This window comes from Cupressus sempervirens, chromosome 1, assembly GCF_028749045.1.
Source record: "Cupressus sempervirens isolate cs-2001-9-10 chromosome 1, ASM2874904v1, whole genome shotgun sequence".
NCBI classification, from domain to species: domain Eukaryota; kingdom Viridiplantae; phylum Streptophyta; class Pinopsida; order Cupressales; family Cupressaceae; genus Cupressus; species Cupressus sempervirens.
The window spans coordinates 510,200,815-510,227,917 of NC_143118.1; the positions used below are offsets into that span (position 1 = coordinate 510,200,815).

At 35.0% G+C, this 27,103-nt stretch overlaps 1 protein-coding gene across 3 annotated transcripts in view; it reads left to right on the plus strand.

Moving 5' to 3' along the window:
• Positions 1 to 3,897: 3,897 nt before the first annotated feature.
• LOC149578475 (RNI-like superfamily protein) overlaps positions 3,898 to 27,103 on the plus strand; it is a 136,552-nt gene continuing 113,346 nt past the window's right edge. The window contains exon 1 of one of the 3 annotated variants that reach the window (XM_089829331.1): positions 3,898 to 4,101. In XM_089829331.1, coding sequence (XP_089685457.1) covers positions 4,062 to 4,101 — 40 coding nt within the window. In that variant the 5' untranslated portion in view covers positions 3,898 to 4,061. The remainder of the gene's footprint in view (positions 4,102 to 27,103) is intronic. The other 2 variants (XM_089829348.1, XM_089829346.1) reach the window with 2 other exon arrangements.

Genomic DNA, 27,103 nt, shown 5'->3' on the forward strand with positions numbered 1-27,103 from the left:
AAGAAGGCACTTCCCCTTCCCAACATTAAAAATCTGGTCTATCTTTTGTTGTTCTTTGCTGTGTCCATTTGCTTCCTTGAGTTCTTTTAATGATCTTTTGCCTCTTTTAATTTTCAATTTTCCATTGATAGGAGATTTAAGCCCTTCTTGGTTCATGTGGATCCCAAGTTGATCTAGGTTTGATTCTGCCATCTTAGCAGCATACTCCTTTTCTTCAAAGTTCCTTTCCATTTCTTCCTGTACTAATTCTTTTAGTATCTGATTTAAGAGGCCATAATGTTTCCCTAAGTCTAAATTTGATCCCACTTTGCTGTCTTTGTTGATAACTTTGTCCTTTTGCTCTGAAGCTAACCTTTGCTCTTTCGTCTGAGATTAGCTCAGATCGTTATCCTCCTTTTCAATATTTAATAAATCTTTTCTTAGGTCTTCACATGTGTAGTTATTCCCTCCTAATTTGAGGATTCTCTGAATTAATTCTTCCTTTTGTGCATCAATGCTTTTATCAATATTTTCAACACAAAAAACTTGAACTAGTTCATTAGTAAGGTGGTTCAAACTATCTTCTTCTGATTTTGATATGCTCAATTCCCCCATTACTGGATCCAAGATGCTGTCCTTATTCAAGAAATCCTAGAATTCTTTTATTGGTACCTTATCTGTTGTCTTTGTGTTCATATCCCTATTATGTTGACTACTGATTGAAGTAAATGGAGAGCTCATTGTAGCTATTGGTGTTTGCCAAAACTTGTATAACTTATTGGTAACCATAGATAATATTTTGTCTTCCGATTCTTGAAACTGACTATGTTCCAATTCACTTGTTTCCTTCTGTATTTTTGATTCCTCTTCATTTTTCTTGTTTGAGTTGAATAACAAACGATTCTCAATATCCTCTATATTACTCCCTTTATTATCCCTTTTGACCATTGCTTGTTTTGAATTTAAGATCTTTCCCTGCTCAACACCTTTACTTGTGAGATTTGAATTAAGTTTAGGGGGCTTTTCATTAGGTGTAACCTCTGCCTTTTTCAACTTTGCAATATTAGGGTTTCTATTTACTTTTTCTTTATCTATCCGCTGCTGCTGAGATAGCTAGGGCTCTCTATCTCCAATCTTACTTGAACCCTTGTTGTTTTTTGATGTTTTTCTTTTCCCTTTTGAACTTTGTTTTTTGAGGGACTGGCCATTAGTTATCAAATATGCTTTCTCCCTGTAATAAGCCACTATTACTTATTTAAGCCTTCCTTTGTTTGCTGGAGGATCCTCTATCTGTCTGGTGTTTGTTTCTTTTGTACAGAATGACTCTGTCTAAAATTCATACTCGTCCAGAGAATTTGCAGGAAATTTTTGATCTAGATACCTCTAATTCCTTTTTTTCTTCATTATTTTCATCCAGGGAAACTTACTTCTGAAATCAGAAGTGAGAGGAAGAGTTTTGAGTCTGATTTTGTTGGTATCATCTTATTTTTAAAATCTTTGATATTTTGCCTTCATAGATTTGCAAATTAAGGTCATGTGAGGCTTTGTTAGTAATTAATTTCTTTTTCATCTTTGTTGGATGATTGAACTTGGTTTTAATAAGCATTTTAACATTATTGCAACAATGATACGAAGAATCAATACCAATAATTTCCCCAATGCAGATCTTATAGACTTAATAATATCTAATTGAAGTAGCTCCAGAGGAAGAGAAGGCATATTAAACCAAGTTGAAATCTTACATTCTAGCTTTTCTATGCAAAAATCATGAGACCATTCTACAAATTTGACGACATGACCATTAAAGCACTTAGAGACTGAAATGAATTCTTTCTTTATAGATTCATCCTCATAGTGTAAGTAAAGAATCCTATCAGAGAAATGAAAATTACTTACCTGTTCCTCACAATTTTCTTTGAGCCAATTAGATAGAAGGGGGAAATCTCTAAGGGGGCCATTCCAAATCGTGAAGATTCCTCCCTTTTGGCACTCAATCCAAGTCTCTTCAACTTCTTTATTAGTAATAATTATGGGATTATTTGTGGGTTTAACCAGGGAATGCAAACCATAAGGTACCTTAGGGTTTGGTGAAGGAATGATGTTCGAGGGTGCTTGTTGATGATGCTGGGGAATGTATGAAGTTGGGGAAATCAAATCAGATGCAGACTGACTTCTTGACTTCTTGACGAAACTATTTGTTGTTACTACTGCATATTTAGCTTTATGCAAATCTTGGAGGACCATGGGAAACCACCCGCTTGATCAGTAGACACATTCTGCCACAAATTGCCATTCGAGAGCAACTGCCTAGGATTTTTTCTTTTGGTTTTTTGAAAAAATGACTGCCCTGCATTTTTTGTGGATCTGTAAAAATTCGTCATTTTCGCTTTTTTTGATTAAATGAAATCAAGTTATTCTACTTACTTTTAGTTAATTATATTTATTATTTAAATTTATTCCAAACAAAAATATCTTATTTCCAACCTACTTAATATTATTAGATTTGATTTACAATTTATAATATTAGAATACCATTTAAAAAAATTCAATCAACTTATATATATATATATATATATATATATATATATATATATAAACACTATTGAAAGCTTTTAACCAAAAAATGAAACCTCATGTAACTTATCTTTTATTTTTTTATATGATTGTTAACATAGATATTCTCAAGCATTTAAAAAGTAAGTTTTAAATTTAAAAAAATGTAAAATAATATATATTTTTAAACTTATAAAAGACTAAATAACTAGTTTATTGAAATTAATTTAATTGAAATTAATAACAATTTCCAATAAAGTTTTAAGTACAAATTTAAATTAATTTAATATACTAATGATTTAAGGTGACTTATTTAGAGAAGTATTTGAAATATTTCATTGTTTAAGTCTATGTTTGGACAAATACAAAATAAATTTATTATAAAAAAATACTATTAAACAACATAATGTTTACTCCTAATACTTTATAAGAAAAAATAAATATTATATAATAATATTTTTTTTTGAAAATTAGAAAATTAATTTTAACTTAAAAATTAATAAAGCAAAAACGATAAAAAAGGAATTGAAAACAATATAGTTTCACTCATAATGATCGAATAAATAAATATGTGTCCTTTAAAACATGTACTATTGGAAAAATATTCACCAATATAGTTACAAGACTTACCAAACTAAATGGTGGTTCTAACTTTCTACTCAGCGAGGGCAAGGTAGCATCCCTTGTAGAGTTTTTGGTGTGGTCCCATCATGAGCCCATGTCAACATGCCAACAAGCTTAATTGAAGGACTTTGAGACCGTAAACAAACATTATGCAAGTCATTAGCACACTATTTACTTGTTTATCTTATGTTGTTTTTATTATAATCAATGATTTGGAATCACAATTGGTAATTCATTATAAGATGAAAAAGTTAAAAAAGTAACCCTAAACTTTGAAAGTTTTCATACTAATGATGAATTATGAAATATATTTCCAAATATTATTAATAAAATTATTTTACACAAAATCATGTGCATAAGTTAATCAATATAATTAAAATGAAAAATTTCACAAATAAATCATTTTACACGATCACATCCATAACTTAATCAAGAAAATTATAATGAGCTTTACACCACTTCAAAAACATGTTAAAAACTTACCTAAAATGTGAAGGTTAATCAAATCAACAATACACGATTTGTGAAAATGAGAACTGCGGAAGTTGAAATTATAAGTTGTGAAAATCTCATAGATAGAGATAACTTGAGGACTTGAAAAATACCTTTGTTGTAAAGCATTTTTAGGCCACTCACCATTATTGTTTCATGACCAAAAATCCTATAAACCATAAGAAAAATATGTTAAAACCCTTTAGTGATCTATAAAAGACCAGACAATGATAAATATTCATAAAATAGTCTATCGACTTATCCCTTGAACTATAGTACAAGTGCCCACTTAAAAAAAATGTTAAAGCTTCATTTGTAACTTCAGCAACAATTGACCCCCTCCCTTGATCGAAATGAAATGGATGATTCGAAAAATGCTCAGCAGTTAGCTTAAATACACACAGCGATTGGTAATGGAGGTCGGGGAGAAGTTTCGCGGAAACACGAGAACAGGTATATTTATATTTTTCTGTTTACTAAAACCTCATCTACTGTTCATCTTTACTGGGTTTTTTGTACAAAATCCCCTCGACATCTTCATCTGCGTTGTCTTGAAATATGGTCGTTTGTATTTTTCATTTACAATATCTGTTTCGCAATCTATTTTTCCTTTGCCATTAAGATGGTACGGTTTACAACAAACTATTGTAGTAGACATAATCATGCAAATCAGGGAGATATGGTCTAATTTGCATCAACCTTTCAGATCTCTTTCAGTCATGATTTTAGAAACACCAGTTAAATTTGCATCAATGTTTCGGATAGTTTTTCAAAGCTTAACTCATTAGCTTGTTTTTATAGTTAATCGCGTGCTTATAAATGCAAACATGCTAAAAAGACCGCTACATGCTACTGTATCGAAAAGTACCTTCTTTTGTCAGCAAGTTTTGTTTGATCTTTTCTGATAGGATATTTCACAATTATTCAGTTAAGTTGGTCGCTTGGCCTCCCTGGCCTTGGTCGTTACGTGATGGTGCACATACACAGATAAGATACGCAAGGCCTTTTTATGATGACAATGCTCCAATAATGCTTAATAATAGTAGATGGCACTCCAAGATAGATAGTCTTGTCTATTCATAAAAGCAATTCTCGAAGAGTTCGTCATTACATGGTACTACTAAATGAATTGCATAACTTACAGACAAATAAATAATGTTTTTTCAGAAATTATCATTTTGTTGGCATTTGATGAAAACTTACTTTGTCAAGCTTGATTCATTATGTTTAAATCTCCAACTCAAGGACAAATATGCCAGGCAAACATATACAGATCCATATTAGACAGATGTATTAATTCTACATGCAAAGAAACTGAACACGAACATACAGAGGTGTTATGGGACAACACAAGAGAAGAAACCCATGCATATTGTAATCATAGAATTCAAATGAATTGGATGAACTGGTGAGAGGGATACAGTGTATATCTGCGCCACTTTAATATATCACATACGGTAGCCGATCCAATGAAACAATTCCTCCAATATAATAATGGAATGTAGCTTACGTGCTGCCTCATTAACACATGCAGGTCCATACAGAAAGCACACAAAATCCATATAAGATAGACATAATCCTATAGTATACCGTAATCATTGACAACTTAGAAAGGGATTTCGTAAGATGGGTTTGCCAAATATCCCACCTCGTTCTGATTATGTAATTTTCTTGTTTTCCCTGTTTTTTTGTAGTTTACTGATGTTTTTGTTTTAACAACTACTGAACAAAATGTAGCAAACAATGTAGGAAACAAGGGAGGAAAAACAGACTTATAAAACTATCAAATAGCAATTTCCACTAGAGCAAGGATTTAACTGCATTAATTTTTAATATTGAATGCCCAGTTCACACGCCTAACCAGGCAAGATGTAGGTATGATAGAGGAAATATGGCTGCTGAAAAAATTCTGCACGACCAGCACTAGATCTGAAAAATCTGCGAATTAGTGTCACTTTTCTACCAAGAAACCCTTATGAAATCTGCCATCCAGAATTCCCCGGGACACTCGCACTAAGTCCTCTGAAGTGGTACAGCTTGCACTAGTAATGGTACGGTGGGGAGTGAGTGGCACTGCTTGCAATCTATTACTCCGATTGCCTCAGATCTGCAATCATTCATTACTTTCAGATCTGTTTTCAAAAATTCTGTTACTCCTTTTGATTAATTCAATCAAACTCTCCTACAATTCCTCAAATGAGATCTCCTCAAGAACACAATAGGGGAATTTTTCACTCTGTAGGGTTCCAATCCTGTGAAGGAGTTTGTCTATACAAGTTGCTAGTTCGAACTCTTGCTTTAGCTCTCAAGTCAAAATTTCCAAAAAATGATTTTTCCTAAATAATATCCAAATGAGTCCCCAAATTGCCTTTTATCTTCTTCCTCAAAACCCAACGCCACGTTTAGGTTATATTTGTAATGTCCCCATTTTCTGGTTCTCTTGTACTAGAGCTGGTGTTTGTTTCTGAGTTTGTGCTAGCAGGATCAAAAGGGTATTTTGATGTTGCTAGGTTGTTCAGACTGGTATATAGTGAGTGCAACGCCCTTTTCTAGAGTCTTTTCAAACAAGTTCTCCTATACTTACTAGTTTTAGTAAGTTAGTATTGAGCACTGATAGAGTCAGTCGACATTTTTAGTTATGCTAGGGGAGTTGACTTTGATGTTCATCTTGAGGGTTGGCTTTGATGTTATTTTAATTTATTTTTTAAAGGACTATAGAAAAGCCAAATATTTAAAATAAATCATTAAGTTAGAAGTGGTCTTTTATTTAAAAGTGACATGGGGGAAATATTAAATGAAAACGTTCACCGAAAAATAGTAGAAAGACGTTTGCAAAAAAATAGTAGGAAAAAAAGTATTCTTGAATAAACAATGGAAACAAGCATTCATGAAAAAATAGTGAAAAAGCATTCCTGAAAAAAATAGGAGAAAAAAACAATTCCTGAAAAAATAGGTGCAAAAAGGGTGCTTTTTGAGAAAATTAAATTTGAAAGGTGATAGTAATCAAAGTTATTTCATTTAGTCCCACATGCATTGGTGAAAAGGGTGAACTTCTCGTGAGTGATATAAAAGCAATTTTGTGGAGCTCTTTTCTTATGCTAGGTTGAATATTGTTATTGCTTTTGCTTTGACTCTTGAAGGAGCTTGTGTTTCTTCTTGCTGGTTTGTGAGGACGGAAATCTTTGCAGGTGACATTGTCCATGTTGAGAGATATAATCTAGAGTATTGGAGGTGGCTTCATTAAAAGAGTCACACAGGAGCTTATTGAGAGTTATTACTTAAATCTCCAGTGCTGAATATTGCAGATCTGATTTATAGTGGCAGTTGTGAGAAGTTTGAGGAGCCTGACAAGTGTATATGTTGCTGTACTTATAGTTGTTGCTGCATAATAGGCCTAGCGGTGGTATTTTGGTGATGTATTATCTAGGGTTTGAAACCCTTTGTATTTGCTAATTCTAATTGTTGCAGACATTCATATTCATTTTTAACACATGGGTATGTTAAATTTGTGCTTGTAATCTGATTTATTCATTTGGGCATTGAGAGTTTGCAATATTTCTTCAATTTCATATTTCTATAAGGTTTTGAATGAAAACGTTGAAGCCTTCATCATATTATTTCCTATCTTAGTTTGCAATGTAAATCTGTAAATATCCTGGATCGTATATTTTTCCCAATTTATCTCAAAAACACAACACAAAATTTTAACAACAGATTTGCATGCAAAGATTTCTCATTCATTCAGCATATAATAATATCAGCTGAAAGTATATGTATTCTGGAAATAATATTGCTTTACAATCCCACAACAAACAATGCAATAACTAAATTTAAACACAAAAATACACTCAAATTGGTAATGAGAAAAGAGATCTTTAAGCACAAGTGAGATACTTGTGTGATATCTCTAGCAAGACAATGGGTTTTCGTCCACTGCCTCCGAGCTCAAGGGTTTCCGTCCTCAAACTAGACGAAAGCTGAAAGCTTCACATATAACTTTCGCAAAGAGAAAATGAAATCTGAATAAAAAACCAAGTATGTTGAAATGAGCTCCTCCTCCTTTTAAACACAACCTTTTGACCCTTCACATTCCCTCTTTTGTCTCTTAATTTCCTTTTTAAACTTACGCTTTTTGCCACTAAGGAAATAAAGTAATAATAAAATGACATTTAGTAATATGAATTTATTTTATTAAGTTACTTATTTAAGAATTAATTAAATTGTCAGGTATTAAAATCACTAATCAAATGGACTTGGGTAAGCATGTGTGATAGCTTGCTGGAAAGCTCTTAACGAGATGCAGCTATTCCAACACCGAAGTGCCAAGAATATTGAGCATGCTAACTTACTACAAATAGCAAGTGTCCAAAAACCCCACTGACACAACCCCTGCTTTGTTTGACTGCTGCACTACACTGGTGTAAACATCTATAACCCCAGAGTCGTGAAGCAACTCGTCACAAATCCAAGCACCAGTCAATTGAATGACAAGATCCCAAAATATCTCCAGTGTATATTCAGTCGAGACATCTTGCCATGTGCTGCTATCATAATTTTTTTTCCTCTCTACCCAACCGAGGACCTCACTCTAACTATAACTACATACACCTCTAATATCAAGAGGTGGCGGGAGCTCAACAATATACCAACCTCCATCAAGAAAGGAATGCAAAAAATTGCTCCTTCCAACGCCCTAATCCATAACCTATGTAAATATCCCACCTAGATCCCAAGTGAAGATCTGTGTGATGTCCTTGATATCCCTAACTCCTGTAATACCTGCACCAATGAAGGGGATAATAACTGCCCAAAACTAACACAAACACCATGCCTCCATGCTGGAAATGGTGGAATAATTTCAAAAGTACGTGTTGCAGGGGTGAAAAACTTTGCAAAGGACAACTTAGAAACCCAACCTATTACACCTCCCTCAGCTGTGCAAGAATATATACCACACGAACTATCCAAGTTTCTCACACATGAGGAATCCATCATAATCAAAATAGGTTCAATAAGATCATTGAACCCTTGTCGCTTGACTCATATCTCATCTTCACCAAACTAGTAGTGGTGAAACCCATCAGTGGAACCCGCCCAAGCCATATTGCTAACTCTATCAATACTTAGGTCCCAAAGCCAACTACTTTCACATCCGTCGATTGTAAAGAGATATGAACCATTGGAAAAATCTGCAATCACACAATTGCTTCCAACCTCTGCAAGACCCCCATCGATGTGCCGACTCTTCAAGTAATCTAGCTTGTAGAAACTAACACCATAATCACTCTATAACCCTGTATACAAATGAGATCCCTGTGATATAAAAGTAACCAACACTCTCAGATACATATTGTTATGATGGAAAATTGACTGGTGTTTCTGTAAGTAATCTCCCATTATCACTTGAGTCATATACTTGCAACCTCTGTTCCCATCTTCTGAAGATGACAAACCTCCATCCCACAATGGGTGATATCCATTGTGATCCAATCCACACCTGCGCCTCAAGTCCTCCACGTGTGGATCAAACAAAAAATGGTGAGAACTCACTATATAGTCACGATGAATAACCTCAACCTCAGTCAATGGCTCGTCATAAAGTACAATCTGCCTTTTGGAAGTGGATAAATCTTGCTCAACCTGAGCAGCTCTCATGCTATCATTACTAACAACCTCCTCAACTCCCATATCTGGATGTTGTGCTAAAGTAGAGTGTGCCACATTTAATTTCTGAATAAGCTCAATAATCTTATTTTTTGCATCATAAAATGTCACTAAGGTAGCATCTAGGGTGTCCTTGGCATTCGAGAGGTCATAAGTAAGGGTGTCCACTTCTTCCTTATTCCTTAACGCCTCATAATAGATCTTCGTGAGACTGAGAAGATGATCACGATCTGAAAGAAGATGTAGATAATTTGATTTCATTGTTTTTATCCCTTTCTGAATCCCCTGCAAATGTGAGAACTCCTCTTTGAGTTTTTTTGGTCTTCTCTCTAATTGTTCCCTCTGAAAACACTTTTCAACTATCTCATATATGTTATCAAAATATGACAGAGCTGCAACAATTTTATTTTCAGTTACTTTCATTTGACTCTCCAAATAAGGTGAATTAGGTGGTGTATGAGAGAAGTCAAATGCACATGTGGTGGGAGAAATTGTTTCATCACACATATCCACTTCATAAATGCCATCTTTCATACCTTGTTGTGTGAAGGAATTATGGGCAGCACTATGCTAAAAAGCAATTTCATCACAAGAAGAATCCGTACCATATGTAGAGATCATGAAGTCTGGACCAAAATCTGCATCAACATTCTCAATGGGCGTGGAGTCATATTATTGGTAGTTTGGGCAATCTACCCCACTGCATTATCAATGTGCCCATCAAGAGCACTGATGTAGGTAGCCCTGCAAGAAACCTCTACCTCCATACTACCTGTCAATAGACATGCGCCATATTTAACATCTTTTGCATGATCATGAGAAGGCTGCAAATCACTGGTAGTTGGTTGCTCCTCATTTTTGAGATTGCCTGTAAATTGTATAACATTTTTCTCTCCCCTGTCTTCCAAATCTTGTTTGAAATTCGGTTCATTTATAAGCTGATTATAATCTACTGAAAACTCCTCATAGACATTTCTGCACCTATCTTTCGCAAGATTATCTTGGGCCAACTCTTGGTACTTCCTCTTTGCCACATTATTTTTGTTCTGTAGCTTTGGATGGAAGTCCACATAATCAATGAAGGGTAAATCTTTTTGAACCTGTGGAGGAAGTGTGTTATACTCATCATACATGCCGAGCATTTCTGTCCTTTTATCAGGTTGTGAATTTTGGGCTAATTGTTGTTGTATCTTAAGTTTTAACAAGATCTTTCCTGACCTTTTCAGACTAAGCAATTTACCCATGACACTACTGATTGATAATAGCTCTATTTCTCACTTTTCCTTTCAAAATTCTGTCAATTAATATCCCAGTTGTGTTTAAACTCAAGAATTAGAAGTGGTGTATCAAATGCTTTCTGATTAGATTGTACTCTTGGAATAACTGTTATTTCCTGAGAGTTTTGTTTCAACAGTGTTGTAGGTGAAGGGTTCCAGTGTCATAATAAAATCTGCAGTTTGTTTGAATGGCCACCAACAAATTGGCAACTCCCATACAAAGTATTAAGGTAAGATTATGCCATTCAACACCCAGACACAATAGTATACATAACAGCTGTTAACTTCAGATTGGGACTCTAATACTGAACTTCTCAATGATTTAGGATTCAGCTACATTAACAAACAATTGATGAGTTGATTCATTCTAATCACAATAATTGACAAGCAATTTACCAATTTCAATTTTCCTTGGTTGCAAAACAATTGTGCTTATCCTTTAGTCAAACACTTGCAACAAAGTAAAGTTCAGAAATTTTCCCTGACTTGATGACCTCCCAATTTGTATGTGTTCCAACCAGTGAGTAACTTCTGCTAATAATCCTAGGATTGCAGAGTATTTGTATCGCAAGCTCCTAGTTTATGTGAAGCTACAACAACCTTAAAAAAAGCTCTTCAGACAAACAGTTAAGACTCAAGGAAACAACAGACTTTAACCTTTAGTTCTGGACTTGATGATGATACCCTGGCATCTAACTGCCCATGACACTTCAAGAGCATTTAAGGATTAAGCTTGAACCTCAAACATTATTCACGACACTACCCACACCATTATTTTCTCAGCCAATGTCATCTGTCAACCTCTCCCATCAAGAATGCTTAATGGATAAAAGCTGTCAGTAGTGCTTAAGGTACCAACATCACCTTATCCAGTACACTGTTAAATAGAGTCTCTCATGGTAATGGCAAGCAGCCCCGGAAAATATCAAATAAATCATGGCAAAAACAGAAAGATGGTTCCACACTCAACTATTTTGTGCACTTTGATTTCCAATTCACAATCAATTTGAGAACAGTCACGTTGAGCACGTTTTTTTTGGGTCTGTGTATTCTGCTGTAGATCACACTAATTAAGAAAATATCATAGCCAGATGATGAACAGGAACCCATGCTAAACAATGGACCCTCAACCATCCACGCCCGACCACAATGGATTCAGCAATACTAATTGTGTCGAGATTTCGGCCATTATTCTCATCACAAAGGATACAGGCCCCTTCTAAACGATGCCCAAAATGTCTTATTTAGATTCACAGACCATTACTGGCAGCAGTCAGGTCTTCAAAACCAGATTGTTCATACCATCAATTTTGTGCCTCATCTTTGCCAAATTGATGACTTCCGTGAGCTACACAAAGTATAGAACTCCAGATATATGCATTGCTTTCAACCAAAGTGCCTGCAAATATTTGTTAAAATATAAATCTGAACCATACGGCTCACTTAAAATATCTTACGACAAATAAGCTAGCTCTAAGGGCATGTCACCATGCAGCTGCTAAGCTTATTTTGGCTAGCAGCTGCTGCTCAACATTTTTAGCAACACTTTGTGGAGCTGACGGCCCCATGATTGTTGATTTTTGTTTCTTATTTCTGGGCAGTCATCCAAAATAGAATGTTAAATTGAAATTTTAATAATCAATATTGTAGATAAATATTTCGAGGAATTATAGGAGGCAATAAAGGAGAGGGAAACCAGTTTGTGGAGCCACATATCGTTTTTCTATATAAGCAGACTTTGCTTATCCCATTCCCCACTTTTTTTTCAATGCTTAATATTTTTTAAGCGGTGGCTGCTCCACAAAACTAGGGATCGATTCCAATTTATCCTTTTCCTATAGTTGAAAAATGGCATTGGAACACTACAGCTGCTTAAATTTAAGCACAAATTGCACTTAAGCAGCCACATGGGGACATAGGGTAAGACTTCTCTTGATGATTTGCTAGGAAAATATTCCACTTCCGTAATTGTTAAAAATTCATGACAAGTAAATATGAAGTGCTATGAAATATTATTTTCTTTGACTATAGTCTTCACCTTTTAATCATTTTCGCCCACCTAAGGCGAGCTGCATTAATGAAAGCCCACCGCATAATATAATTTATAAATATTTCTCCATGCCCCACTTTATAATGTGAATTTTAATATGAAGCTCAATCTTTCTCTTCTGATGACTAGTATACTGTTACCGATAATTATATTAGCCACACCTTGATATTTCTTCCCTTACTATCTTTTCCAACTCAAAAATATAAAATCACCTGATAAATTTGCTGCTTTACAAATGTTTTACCAAAACTGTATGATAGCCTCCCATAAATTGGGTCCCATGACTCTTATAAGTTTGATTCACCCGACTTTACTTATTCTTCACAAGGATCAATCAATAGGCTAATTTAATGCCCCATATATTCAACTCCAAATACTTGCCAACCAAACCAAATATTATATTTATCTTCAAAGTCACCATTCAATTTCTTCAAAAATATTCTTATTTGAACTGAACAGTAATAGTTTTTGCAACAGCCACTGCAATTTCTTTAAGAAAATAAGAATTTGCCGAAGCCAAATTTGACGCCAAGGATACGATAGAATAAAATATTTCTTTTTTCCCCAAATAAGAATTTTCAAAACTGCAAATACCCTAGTTTCTGTTACTCATGAACTATCACAGGCTGACAGGTTTGATGCTCTGATACCACCATAATATCCTAGGTCGGATATTTATCCCAGTTTTCCTCAAAAACACCTCACAAAAATTTAACAACAGATTTGCATGCAAAGATTTCCCACTCATTCAGAAAATACAAATACCTAGCTGAAAATATATGTATTCTGAAAATAACATTGATTACAATCCCACAAAAAACAATGCAAACATTAATCTTAAGCACAGAAATACACTTAGATTGGTAATAAGAAAAGAGTTGTTTAAGCACAAGTGAGATACCTGTGTGATATCTCCAGTAAGACAATGGGTTTTTGTCCACTGCCTCTAAGCTCAGGGTTTTTCATCCTCAAACTGGCTGAAAGCTTCCCAAATAATTCTCCAATAGAAAATGAAATCCAAATAAAAAATCAAGTATGCTGAAATGAGCTCCCCCTTTTAAAGACAACCGGGTGAACCTTCACACTCCTTTTCTGTCTCTAAATTTCCTTTTTAAAACAATATTTTTTCCTACTAAGGAAATAAAGTGCCCATAATAATAAATTGACCTTTAATAATATGAATTTATTTTATAAAGTCACTTTATTAATCAATTAAATCTTTATTTAGGCTTTAAAATCACTAATTAGATGGACTCGGATAAGCATGTGTTATAGCTTGCTGGAAAGGTCTTGACGAGATGCTCTTAGTCCAACACTGAAGTACCAAGAATACTGAGCTTGCTAACTTACTAAAAATAGTAAGTTTCTAGAAACCCCAACTAAACAACCTTGATTGGTTAACAATTAAAACTGCCTAGGCCAATAAGTGAATTGATCCCAGAGAATACTTGGTTGGCCCATAGGACCAAGGCAAAACAAGCTAATGACACAATGAGTTTCACTGACCTAGAAAAGGGGACATGACAAAATCTCCCTTCTATTCTATCTTCTCTCTTCAAGCAAAAAAAAAACAAACCAAAACATGACCAGATATTACATTTTTAAAGAAATTTTAATTAATAGATTTCATAGCACCTTAATTTTTTTATTTTTTACCTCATGAGCATGGAAATTATTAAATGACATTATAAAGTCTCTTTATTATAAAATAATTTTGATTCATTTAAATACAATATTAAAGTTAACTTTTATATTAACATTAATATTTAAACATTTATTCATGATCATTTCTTGACCATTGAAACTGACAATGTATGCGGACCCTATGGCTGACTAGTGATGTCTAAAAATAGTAGTACCTCCTTAAAAATAGAAAGTTGGCCTTGAGCTTTCGAAATGCCACAAATGATGACACCCTCAAGGTCTACCCCTAGCTAGATGGATTCCCTATCCATTGTATTGCTAGTCTATGGGGAACTCCCACTAATAGGCTAACCTTGTTTCAAAAAGAATTTGCCTAGGAAGGAGACATTACAATTACATAGTTTGAAAATTTTGACACTTAATCTTTTGTGAGGTAGATAGTGCATACATCTTGCAATTATGGAAAGCAAATTTTGATAACTAGTCTTGGAAAAAAAATGGTCCGTTTAAAATCATGTTGGATTCTTGACCAAATTGAAAGTAGTCTCGATCAACTTACAAGAGTGGGGCATGATTTTTGGGTTTTACATAGGTCAAGGAGGAAATTTTCGAAGTAGTGCAAAAAAAAAAAATTGCCACATGGCCTAGTCAAATCCTATGCATAAGGTCATTCCACAAAAATTGTCACTGAATATCCCTAATTTCAAACTTATTGGCCATTTAGATCATAAATCTTGAAACAAAACTAATAATAGGTTATGATGTAATTTAGATATAAAAGTAAATTCAAATCCCCAAATATAAGCCCTTTATAGTTTCGAACTTATTCTATAACCTTGAGTTTATGTAGTGCAACATGGGCACTAGGGGATGTTTGGATAGGTTTTTGGGAAAGGAAGACAAAGAGCTTCAATTTCTAGACAACATGAGGACAACAAGGGGGGGCGGGGGCAGGGATGCTATATACTATACGTATAGAACTTGAAATGCTAGTTATGAAATAATGTTCCAATATAACATACCAAAAACTTGGATATAGCAAAATTGCAACATGGACCATAACTATTGAACTTTTCATCGTAGTAACATAACCAATAGTAAAACTAAATAGTAAATACAAAATATTGAATTACCAATTACTATTAGAAATTGAAATAATTAGCAAATAGAACATTATGATTAGTATTGACTCTATCAAAATTCTAAAATATCATAAAGATGATTACAATGAGTAGGACGATATCAAAATGAGTACAAAATCATGTCAAAATGTACTGAAGGGAGGCCTCTAATCATCTTGTAATAACCCCAACCGGTTATAACTTTGTCAAACACCAATTTTTTATCTAATTTAGTTGTTTGACATTTCGTTAAACACTATGCAAGCAAGCTCCGATACCGATGTAATATCCCTTGCAATTCTGATTTCTTAATCTGAGAATTTCGTCAAACATTTTGCACAAAAGGGATATATATAAATGCCAAACTTTAATTGATATGCTTGCAAAACTTCAAACAACCAACAACAAATGTTTTTGTATTTTTTTTGAAACATAGAGCATTGACAATAAATGAGAAAATGTGCATCTACATCAATAAGACATTAGAACAACAAATTCTAATGTAAAACTCTGATATAGATCAGGTTACAAATGATTTCTAAATTGTTACACATGTCATAAGGTATTCAAATCTATCCTCCATGCAATGCAAAATGAAATGGATAGGAACCTGGAAACTGGTCAAGAGAATTTGGATTTTTACTGTAGTGAGTTCTTGTAGCAGCAACGACACTGTAGCGAATTACTGTAGCGACGACACTCTAGCAGCAATGCTGTAGCGATTTTACTGTAGCAGCGTTACTGTAGCAACATCCAACATATTCTTTCAATCTAACTCCACGAATCTGGTCCTAGGCCACAAATTTGACACAATTAAAAGACTGATTTTAGTCTCCAACCACTGCAGCCCCTTGAAGGGTCTTTCACCAATATGCTCGAATAGAGCACCTGTATGATTTCCTCCCAATACCAAATTCATTGGGTATTTCACCAGCTCAAATGGAGGCACACAAAAGAACTCCGTTCTCTAGTGACAAGTGTTGAAACCTTTGGCTCCGCACAACTCATCAAATGTAAATGACAATAATCGGATGATAAGAAAAGAGCCTCTCATGCCCCCTTTATTCTTTCCTTATGAGAGCTTACTTACTTTTCTCCCCAATGTGGGATAAAAGATATTCTTATATTTTCACTTTATTATAATATTTTCACTTTATTATAATAGTATAATATGAAATTATGCCTTGTCATAAAGTGCCAATCCCCAAACCCTCTAACCACCATATTAGCCTATGAGGATCACAATAATAGGCTAATCCTTGAAATTCTGATGCTGGCAAAAATGGGGACATTACACATCTCCCAAGACAAAGTCAATACTGAAACTATTGGACTCTTCATGGGCAAGATCTGCGAAAGAAGCACCAGCCAACCCTACATCTGTAGCTGCTATAGTGTCATCCTCATCAATATGAGATGACTTCTTTGGCTCTACATCCCATCGTGCTGTTGGGCTCTCTTTGTACATGTGTGTCCTAAGGTCTATGATACACAAGGCATTGTGTACAACCACTAGGTTCTCTGCTCTCCTAAAGGAAAGTTTGTTCCTCTTAATAGAGTGGATGAAGCTTTAATTAGACCAATTCCTCTTTGTAGTTGAAGAACTAGAAACTTGAGATAGCGATTGAATGGCTAGTGTGGTAATCTTTGACTTCTGTAATCCATGACATCTCCTCCAAAAAGTTGGATGGTTCTGTACTGTGGTTCTGATATTCATCTTTCTCACATCTGAGTAACTCATAAGAATGGCAAATTCTATCCACTCAGAGCAAATCTCGACAACAATATCAATATCATACATCTTACCAATGCACTTGAAGAACCTTGCCTTCACCTTATCATCTTGAAGTGGTGCAACTCTACCAATGCTTAAGTAGACATGCATAAAGGAGTGGTCAACTTGTATCTACGCTAAGTAATTGGCTGAATGTGCTCATTCTAGAATGCTAAAGTGGGGTCCTCTCACACAACAACCTTCATTTGGTCAAGCATAGAATGTCATACACCTCTCCAAGGGTAGGTGCATCCCTATCACCATATTTGATCACCTGGAAAACTAGAGTAATGATGGAGATTGTGTATTTTGCATCAGCCGAAATCTTCATTGTCTCTTTCACCCTCTTCCCCTTCTTTGTCTTGGCCTTAGCCCATCAATTCTACTCGTGTCATAACCATGAGTTACATTGACTTTTGCAACTCAAATGTTCTTTCCAAGGGAATTTAATAGGATGCACATGTGCCCTTAATTGATTTCAAGAACTCCTTCGCAAAGCCTCCTGAAGAGTGCATGGGAAGTGTGGTGGTTGTAAATAAACATATGTACATCTTTTGCATCATCAACCACTCTGCTAATCTGGTCAATCTTCCCCATGTCCTTGAGTGCATTGTTTATGGCATGCATACAACATGGAGTTTGCCAAATATGTCTATAGGTTACCTCAATAAGCTTCCTTGCAGCTTTGCACACATGTGCTGCATCTATGACTACTTGGACCACATTTGTGGTCTAACTTCCTCAATAGCCTCCCTAAAAACGTGGAATTGAAAATCAACATCTTTACTATGTCGTGAACAATCAACTGCGCTCAGAATGTATGGGTCCTCTGTGCATGTAACCATGATGTTGATAAGTGGTTGATAGCTAATGTTTGTTCATCCATCCATATACGTGCTGCATCCCGTTGTCTTCAATTTTGATATCGCAAAATTGAGGCAACCCTATGCAATTTTCTCATGAATTCGTAGGTGAGCGTCTTTGTTTTAACATATAAATAAGGTGTCATAAAGGTAATTCAATTCCCAAAATTGTACTCTATGTAGCTTTTTTAGTGCGTATCTTTTGGAAGTTACCAACAACTTTAATCCCCAATGTTTGCAAGAAAGAGTTTTTCTTCTTTGATTGCAGAGGCTTGATTTTCAGTGAAACTTTCATGTCTTTTCTTTGTTTTTCTTCTTTTTATAAATAGTTTTGAGTCTTGCTTTTGCCTTATCTTAATAGTCCTTGTAATCCCGTTCATTTTGAGCTACCTTAGGCCTCAAACAGAGTTGCTTAGTTCGAGTTATGAAGGAAAAGGTGGGTTTTTTTAGGCCAAAGACACGTCATGATTAAAAAACCTCCAAAAGTTGGCTTTTTATTGGCAAAAGCACTAAATAAAATTATATTTGTTAAGTTTTGAGCCCAAAAATCAATGAAGATAAACAGAAATGGGAAGGATCCAAAACTGAAACAATAACCACTAGAATTACCCTGGGAAAACCCTTCTAGAATAAAGGGAAAAAACCTAGCCACACAACAAAATATCATTATATTGATCATAAAAGTTCAAGTACATAGGTTTCCATTTGATTGATTTACAATATACCAAGCAATTGTATAAATAGACTACATAAGACTCTTCACCTATCACATGAAGGTCTCTGAGTCCCGAAAATAAGACCCTTCATATTTCCACATATTTAACACTTTATATTACCATATGCATGACTCTTCACATGACGTATGACACATGTTCTTTTACATAAATAATAGCTTAAATATGATCACAAATATCTCTTTTAGCCAAAGATGACTATAACGATCATAACAAACAAATTTTTCTTTGATAAAATTAGAGATAAAGATCTCTATCGCAGTTACAATCTTCAACACTCCCTTTTAGCAAGAGAGAGATCTTTACTTAGGCATGCACACATACCTATCAAATGTGATAAATTCACATATATTATCTAAGCATAACATAATCCACCATGGTTACTTCATAAGCACATAGAATGTAGTCACACTCATGACTTTCACCATGCCTGCTTGCAGAGGGTAGAACAAAGACATTTATTTCAAAACTTCTCCTAGAGAAGAATACATTTCCACCATGCCTACTTGCAGAGGGTGATCCACCGTACCTACTTGTAGAGGGTGGAATGAGGGCTTTCATCTCAAACTTCTCCCAAAGAAACATGCATCTTCGGTTTCCTTTTTCAATTTAGGTGAAAGATACAACGACCAAATCTCCCTCAGCAAATAATTGGATGGTTGGGTTGGAAAGCATAAAAAATATGATAGCTTGCTCAGCTTGGTGCTCATTACTCCTATGCTGATAATTTTCGAACATCTAATGAAATAAAACTCAAATAGCTTGACAACCTAAACCGTTAGCAATTACACAAACAGTGTTGGTTCATAAGCTAATGTCTTTAGCATGTCTACAACAGTCCATGATACTAATGTCCTTAATACTGTCGCACGGTAAGAATAACTATTTTATTTAGATTAACGAGGCTCTCGATAATGTCTATTGTGACATCAATACTCTCTCTCTCCTTCAAGACGAAAATGAATACGCAAAGAGTCTTTGTTAAGATTTGTTTGAGTAGCTCCATTAAATATATTTAACCCCTCGAGTATGCTCCATCATCAATATCAATGTTCAAAATTTCACCGATAGACTCCTCTAAAATTGCAATTGCCACTCCTTTGATTATTTACCAAAGAACATATTACATGATCATCTAATTTGGACATTGGCTTCTCCTTCGACCAAATAGTCTGAAACCAAAAGATCTCGCTTGGAGCAAGTGAATAATGCTTGAAATGAAAGTGATAGATCAACTGCCTATTACCTCCTGCGATACAGTTCCTCTATTGAGTCAATTTCACTTAGATTGCTTCTTTTGGATTTTGGCAAGATACAAAGCAGCTTTTCTTGAGCTCCAAAAATGCGTGATCTTGATTTTATATTTTTATTCACCCGCATGCATTACCAAGATTGAGTACGAACGCTCAAAGATGCAAATGTGGTGAACAAGAATATGTTGTTGTTACAAGTTCCCCACGATGTCCAAGCATATCATATTCAACAAATAATAATTATACCATATTAAGAAAACATGTCACTATTAATTCATAGGATTAGCAAATATAATGAAAATAACATGCACGAGAATATCTGAAATCTCTATGTCTGAGCTAGGCTTTTCAGTAGCAGTGCTAAGAGACGAAAAACGCTCTGGTGCTTGAGATGAAGAACATGAGTGATGTGATAGCCCCAGTTGAGATTGAGTTTTGAACCTGGCTTTGATACCATGTTAAGTTTTGAGCCCAAAAATCAATGAAGATAAACAGAAATAGGAAGGATCCAAAATTGAAACAATAACCACCATAATTAACCTGGGAAAACCCTTCTAGAATGAAGGGAAAAAAAAAAACCCAGCCACACAACAAAATATCATTATATTGATCATAAAAGTTCAAGTACATTGGTTTCCACTTGATTGATTTACAATATACCAGGCAATCATATAAATAGATTGTATAAGACTCTTCACCTATCACATGAAGGTCTCTTCGAGTCCCAAAAATAAGACCCTTCATATTTCCACATATTCAACACTTCATATTTCCATACGCACGACTCTTTGCATATCTCTTTGAACTGAAGATGACCATAACGATCATAACAAACAAATTTCTCTCTGATAAAATCAGAGATAAAGATTTCTATCGCAGCTACAATCTTCAACAATAATTAACATTTAAAGTGAATTTTAGCATCCATTTTGAGTTGATTTGATCATAGTTTTTAATATTTTGTGAAAATTAGCCTTTTTAAGTCTATTTTCATGTTACTTTATTGAAAACTATTGTCATTTTATTAAATCTAATTACACGAGACATTAAAAATGTATAAAGGTGTGATTTTTATCACTCAAAGCATATATAAATATGTTACTCTCAATAATTGAAATACTAAATGCAATAAGTGGGCTTTTTAAATACAATAGCATGTTATTTAATTTTTTAAAATTTTAAATCACTTAAGGTGGAAATTTGAACCCAAAAGCATGTGTTATTGTGTTATGAAAGTTTATTAATGTTTTTATTAACTTGAGCTAGTTATAAAAAGCACATAGGTGGGGAATTTCAACCCAAAAACACATGCAATTGCCAAACATGTGTTTTTCTTTCTCAAAAACATGTCGTTTCTTCTTTATGAGGGTTTTTAAATGCGTTTATGCATATAGTGGGCTATTTGGACTCAAGCACATTCTTTTCAATCGGAAAAGCAGGTCATTACTCATGCTAGTGTTAAAATGCACAAGGGTAGCAATTTTTGTGTCAAAATCACATGCTTTTGTCATTCAAAAGCATCTCATTACTTTTATTACAAGTATTTTCAACCAAAATCACTTAAGGTAGGGAATTTCAACACAAAACCATGTGCTTTAATCACCTAAAAGTACATCTTTAATGATTTTATAACTACAAGGCTTGAGGGTGGCAAATTTTGGCCCAAAAGCACATGCTTTTGACTTTCAAAAGAGCATCTTTAATGATAAATGCATGAGTTTGAGGAAAGTGGCAATTTTTGTCCAAAAAGATATGCTTTTGCAACCAAAAAGTGTCTTTACTTCATAATATGAGGTATTTTGGTCAAATACCCAAAAATGATGAGTTTTAAGCTAAAAACAAATGTTTTATGCTTGGAAAACTCTGTTTCTTCAAGTGTTTTTCTTTAAAAAAGGGTTTTTTAGCCTTCAAATTCTCATTCCATGAGCATTGCTTGACGATTTTCGATGATCTATAGGTTGTTTTTGCCTAAAACCACCTAAAGATGACATTGAGCTATTCAAAAAAGGAGTTTGTTTAGTGTTTTTCTCATTTCTCAACCCATCCAGGGCACATTTTTGCCCAAAAATGCCCTTAGTTGTGAGCAATTTGAACCATTAAAATAGCAAGTGTTTGGATCAAGGGAAGTTTCAAAGCATTTCCTCTCTTTCCTAGCTTACATTCAAGTCTTTCAAATCACTTGTTATGCTTTGGATGCCATTTTCCAAATTCTTTGCATGTTGCACATTGCTTGGTCAAAATAGTTGTTGAAATGATGCAATTTTTTCCTCTAACTTCCTACACTTGGGAAGTTATGAATTTTGACTCTTTTCTTGCAAATTTGACTCAAGATTCGAAGTCTATTTAACACTACATATTGCTATCTTTCTAAATCCAAGAAAACTCTTTGATCACATTTTCAAATTTTTTGCAAGTGTTCAAAAAGACTTCTTCTCTTACCTCTTGCTGAAAAGGTATGATTCCTTGTTATTTTTTATAAGATTTTTGTTGTATATATGTGTTGTCTTGTTTATGCAAGTCTCTTCATTTCAATTTTCAGATTTGCATGTATATGTGATGCCCTCCTATTTCTGTTTACATTCTTCAGTTAATGTGCAAGCACTTCATCTTGCTTGTACATGTAGTTGGGAGTAAAAACCCCGTTCTTAAAAACATCCCACGAACTAAGTGCATTCACCACATGCTTTTCTTGCAAAATATCCTTATTTCCATGCTTGCTTATGCTCCCTTCATATCTTTCATATCTTACATACGGCTGTCATATATTTCAAAAATCCATAATGGTGAATCTTTGCATGTGCATACATGTTTGTTTATGACGAAACTACAAAATCTTCTCATAAACAAATACATTTCCATTCATTTTGCATGCTTTTTCCATAAGAATACCCTTGCCGTCTGCATGTGCTTTTATATTTGAAAAACTCGTTTTTGGGTATTTTACCATATAAATGCATGATTTCGAGCTAAAATCATCATTTGCATTTGCTGTCCCAATAACTTCCAGCCCTACCATTCATGTAGAAGTCCCATATTCCATGCTTGAATGCTCAAGAATTCACTATGGATCCTCTCCTTAAAGATGTACTTACATTTTCGACTTTCCGTGTCATAGTTGCTTGCGTTTACACACTTGTTATTTTAGAGGACATTGTTTCAAGTAAAGGTAAAGAAACACAGAAAATGAAGTACTGGTATGATCAATATCATAACTCCATGCTGCCTTCACAAGCTTCCTCTTATTGTGAAGGCATCAAGGACACCAATATCTTACACTTGGATATCGAAGATTTCCTAAAAAAGGTAGATGATGCATCCATAGGTGATATGTTGTACATCAAACAAAGTGGCATCCATCTAGTATCAACTTTCTCTTTAGCAACTTATTAACTTGAGTTCATATTTGCATGTGTCAAGAATCTCAATGTTCCATCAAGAACAATTTGAGATCAAGATGGTAAACTATAAGACCATCATCAACTTGGATCTAGAGACCATTGATTGGATTTTCCAAGTTCCACCTGCTCCATTGGTGACAAACTCATCAAACAAAAGGTGTAGGAAAGATGGAACAGTGAATTGCCGGATGCAGAAGGTATGCAAATGCCAAATGGTTGATCAACAAGAGGCCAAATCTTGTTAGACAGCCAAAGGGTGTGTGTCGTTTTGACTTCAAGGAAGGGATCAATGATCTTATCACTTTACTCAATTGCATTGCTGAACTTAAGGAGTCTAATGTCTTTTAGCCATGGATGTTTAAGTACATCTCTTTCATTATTCGTTCAAAGAAAAAGTAGATCGTTTGGGGAGAGATGATAAGTGATATGATATTGGAGCAACTATCTCAACTTTCTTCTACTGGTACCTTCGATATGAACTCGTACTTGGTATACATTGCTGCTGCCCTAGGATACTTCTTAGGTCTTTCCACAAAGGGTAATTGCAAGACAATGGCAGTTTGAGTACTTTGACCAACTCACACTGAGATCGAGTCACATGCATTATAAGAGGGTACATGATGCCTTCTTTGGGCATTGTATGTGCTTGTTTGACAAGGAGCTTCCAAAAAAGAGGGTGTTAGATGAAGCATGGACAAAGGTGAATGAGTATGGTTGTCTCTTCCTCTAGTTTCCCAACTTTACCTACATGAGAGTCGGGTATTTCAAAAATGAGTAATATACTTTTCCAAGGTATCCGACTAACAAGATCATTCTTTTGGAGTTGGTGAGACATTGATGGCAGTTTAATCATATCAATCTTCATTTCATAGGCTAGGCATCGATATTTCATCAAAGAATCCTCTACAATTGGTGGCAATTTAATGGATACAATATCAAAGGGTAAGAACATGGAATTTGAACTTCAAGGATCACCTTGAAGAATTTCATGGTAGGTACCCACTTTGAGTGGCGAGGAGTGAATGATATAGTCAGAAGATCATACATTCATATTCATTGCCTTGAAACTATTTGGGTTGATTTGTGCATAGAGCTCGATATCTGCAAGATGGATTATTGCTGTTGGCCCTAAGTCAGATTGTGGACTTTAATCTCACAATTTTCCCTGCAGGGGTTGAAGATGATGGTCAAATCCTAGATCCAAAATATATTGAGCAACACCTTCATAGGCTGCCCATCCCACCTCTATCATATTCATCCAAGGAAAGTGTCTCTATTTGGTACCTTTATCGGCCTATTCTTGCCAACACTAACAATAAGTTGAAGAAAAGGTGGTTAAAAGCCATTAAGGTGAAGTGGGGAAAAGATTTTGATCCAGCTGGTCTGATTGGTCAAAGGTTTGAAATGAGATGTAAACAGAAGAATGTTGCATAATATTTGGCAATAGCTATTCCAAAGCTCACCATTAAGGGTGACAAAGGCAAGGGACATGTACTTGAGGTGAATAACGCTGAACCTCGAAAGGTTCACATTATCCTCACCGACAACGAGCTCCCTCCTCCACCAAGAAATTGCTCACCAAAGAAATCTTCCCCTTTGGACGTCATGGTTGCAACTGTCCTTGATTGTGTGCCAGCCTTAGATGAGTCGATAGAGTCACCCTTGCATGTTTCCATGGACGCTTTTTCTTCTGAGCAGACACCATTCCAGGAGGATTCGACTCCAATCACAATTGCCAAGCTAATCTCTTTAGTTGCTTTTGTAGTCCTAACAATGGAGTAGTATCAAAGCTTTGAGAGTGTGTTCGATGCATGTACCATGTCTATCCCAAATGTTGTGGTTCTCTCCATGGCATTGATGGATACTTCATTAATACAAATTAAGCAATTCACAGCAGAGGTCATGCATAGCTACCCAACTCCAATGGCAATTATGTCTAAGGCTTCAGCTATTGTAGCTATAGTTGCACAAGTTGATCAAGTGTCCACTTTGGTTACTTTTGCTGCCATGGAATCCTCTTCCTTCACTCTTCCTCCTTGGCTCATTGCAATTACTCAAGAGAGGAAGGAGGAACTCCCACTTGAAGACCATGATTCTAGTGTGGTTGCAAAGGCCCTTGTTGAAACAATAGTAGAGTTGATGCAAGCTAGTTATTACAAGTTCACTACCATTGACCTTGGTAAACCATCTTGCTTGGCTTGTCAGGCAGATGACTAAGATGTCCTTAGTGTGCTCACACAAAAGAACAATAAGTTGTGGGAAAGGAAGAATAGGCTCAAGATGGAGAATGCCAGACTATAGGACATCATTGAAAATAAGCAAGCTTCTTTTTTGACATCCGAGTCTTCAGACCATGCAGAGCAAATTGTGAACAAAGCCAAGGCGATGGATGCAACCTATGGGATAGATGTGATTAGAGATGACTACCAGATGCTCAGACATGAAAGAGACATTTTAGCAAGGTTTAAAGGACTTCCTAGTTCATTTTATCAACAACTTAAGTCTCTTGATGTTTTGTGTGATTCTGATATTTTCTCTTCAGTAGAGATGTACTACAACACCTTGCATCTAATGGACAACACGGAGAAAGTGCTGCACAACCTAGTGGTTGAAGGTGAAGTAGTAGTGCAATGTCTATAAGACCAAAAACATGTGATCAACAACATTTTTAAATTGCTGACATGTGCGATCACCGCTGAAGATGGAGAACTCATTGATGAGGGAGTTCTTATAACAGAGTGAGCTTAAGGCGGAAGACTTCAATTTTGGACGGATTGATGCTCTCACAGAATACAAATTCCCACTTCTCGATCTCCAAGATAAGATAGAGGGGTGTAGCAGGGTTACTGCAGGGAATGCAAATGTCATTTGCAAGTTATTTGGTGTTGCACAAAGCACAAGAGAGATGGATGCAACAATTCTGTAAGAATCATTGCAGAAATTTGGTGGATTCATGGACAGGTGATGATCTTTCTAAGTGCTTAAGGGCACTTCCCTTCTTTCTCATGCTTTTCAGAATTAGGAATAGTGTTGTCAGATTGCAGATATAAGAAATTGAACTTTGTAAATACAGGAAATATACACCTGTTTACATGCTTTGTGTAATCAAGTTTCAACATAGAATAAGTCAAAGTTAGTTAGGAGTTTGCTAGAAGAATAAGTCAAGGTGGTTAAGGGTTTCCCCTTTCCTCTCTCTCTCTCTCTCTCTCTCTTCTTTTCCTATATTAAGGAGAGAGCTCATTGTAAATAATGATCTTTGATCTTTTTCTTTATACAAGAAGGCTATACTTTTATCTTGAAAACTTTGTGCTTCTAGATACAAATTTCTGAATTGAATAAAGAAACATGTCTTCTCAAACTTTTTGTCGTGAGATTGGAAATTGGTCATTGTTTTCTTAAGTTGCATCAATTGATTTATCTTTGTTCCATTCATCTTTGTGAAGCATTTGAGCATTTGGTTTTGTTTCTTGAAGACTTTGAGCTTCTGGAAATGGGATTGCTATAGTTTAGTAGTGGCTGCAAGTTCTAAAGATTAAATATTTTGTGCCTTAATTTCTAGTACATTATTTCAATTTGGATAGTGGACAAGAGACACTGCGCCTTGTTAGTTATTCGTTTTAATTCGAAAAAGATTGATTGTAACAGACTTTGTGTTCTTGTTATCAATCACACAAAAT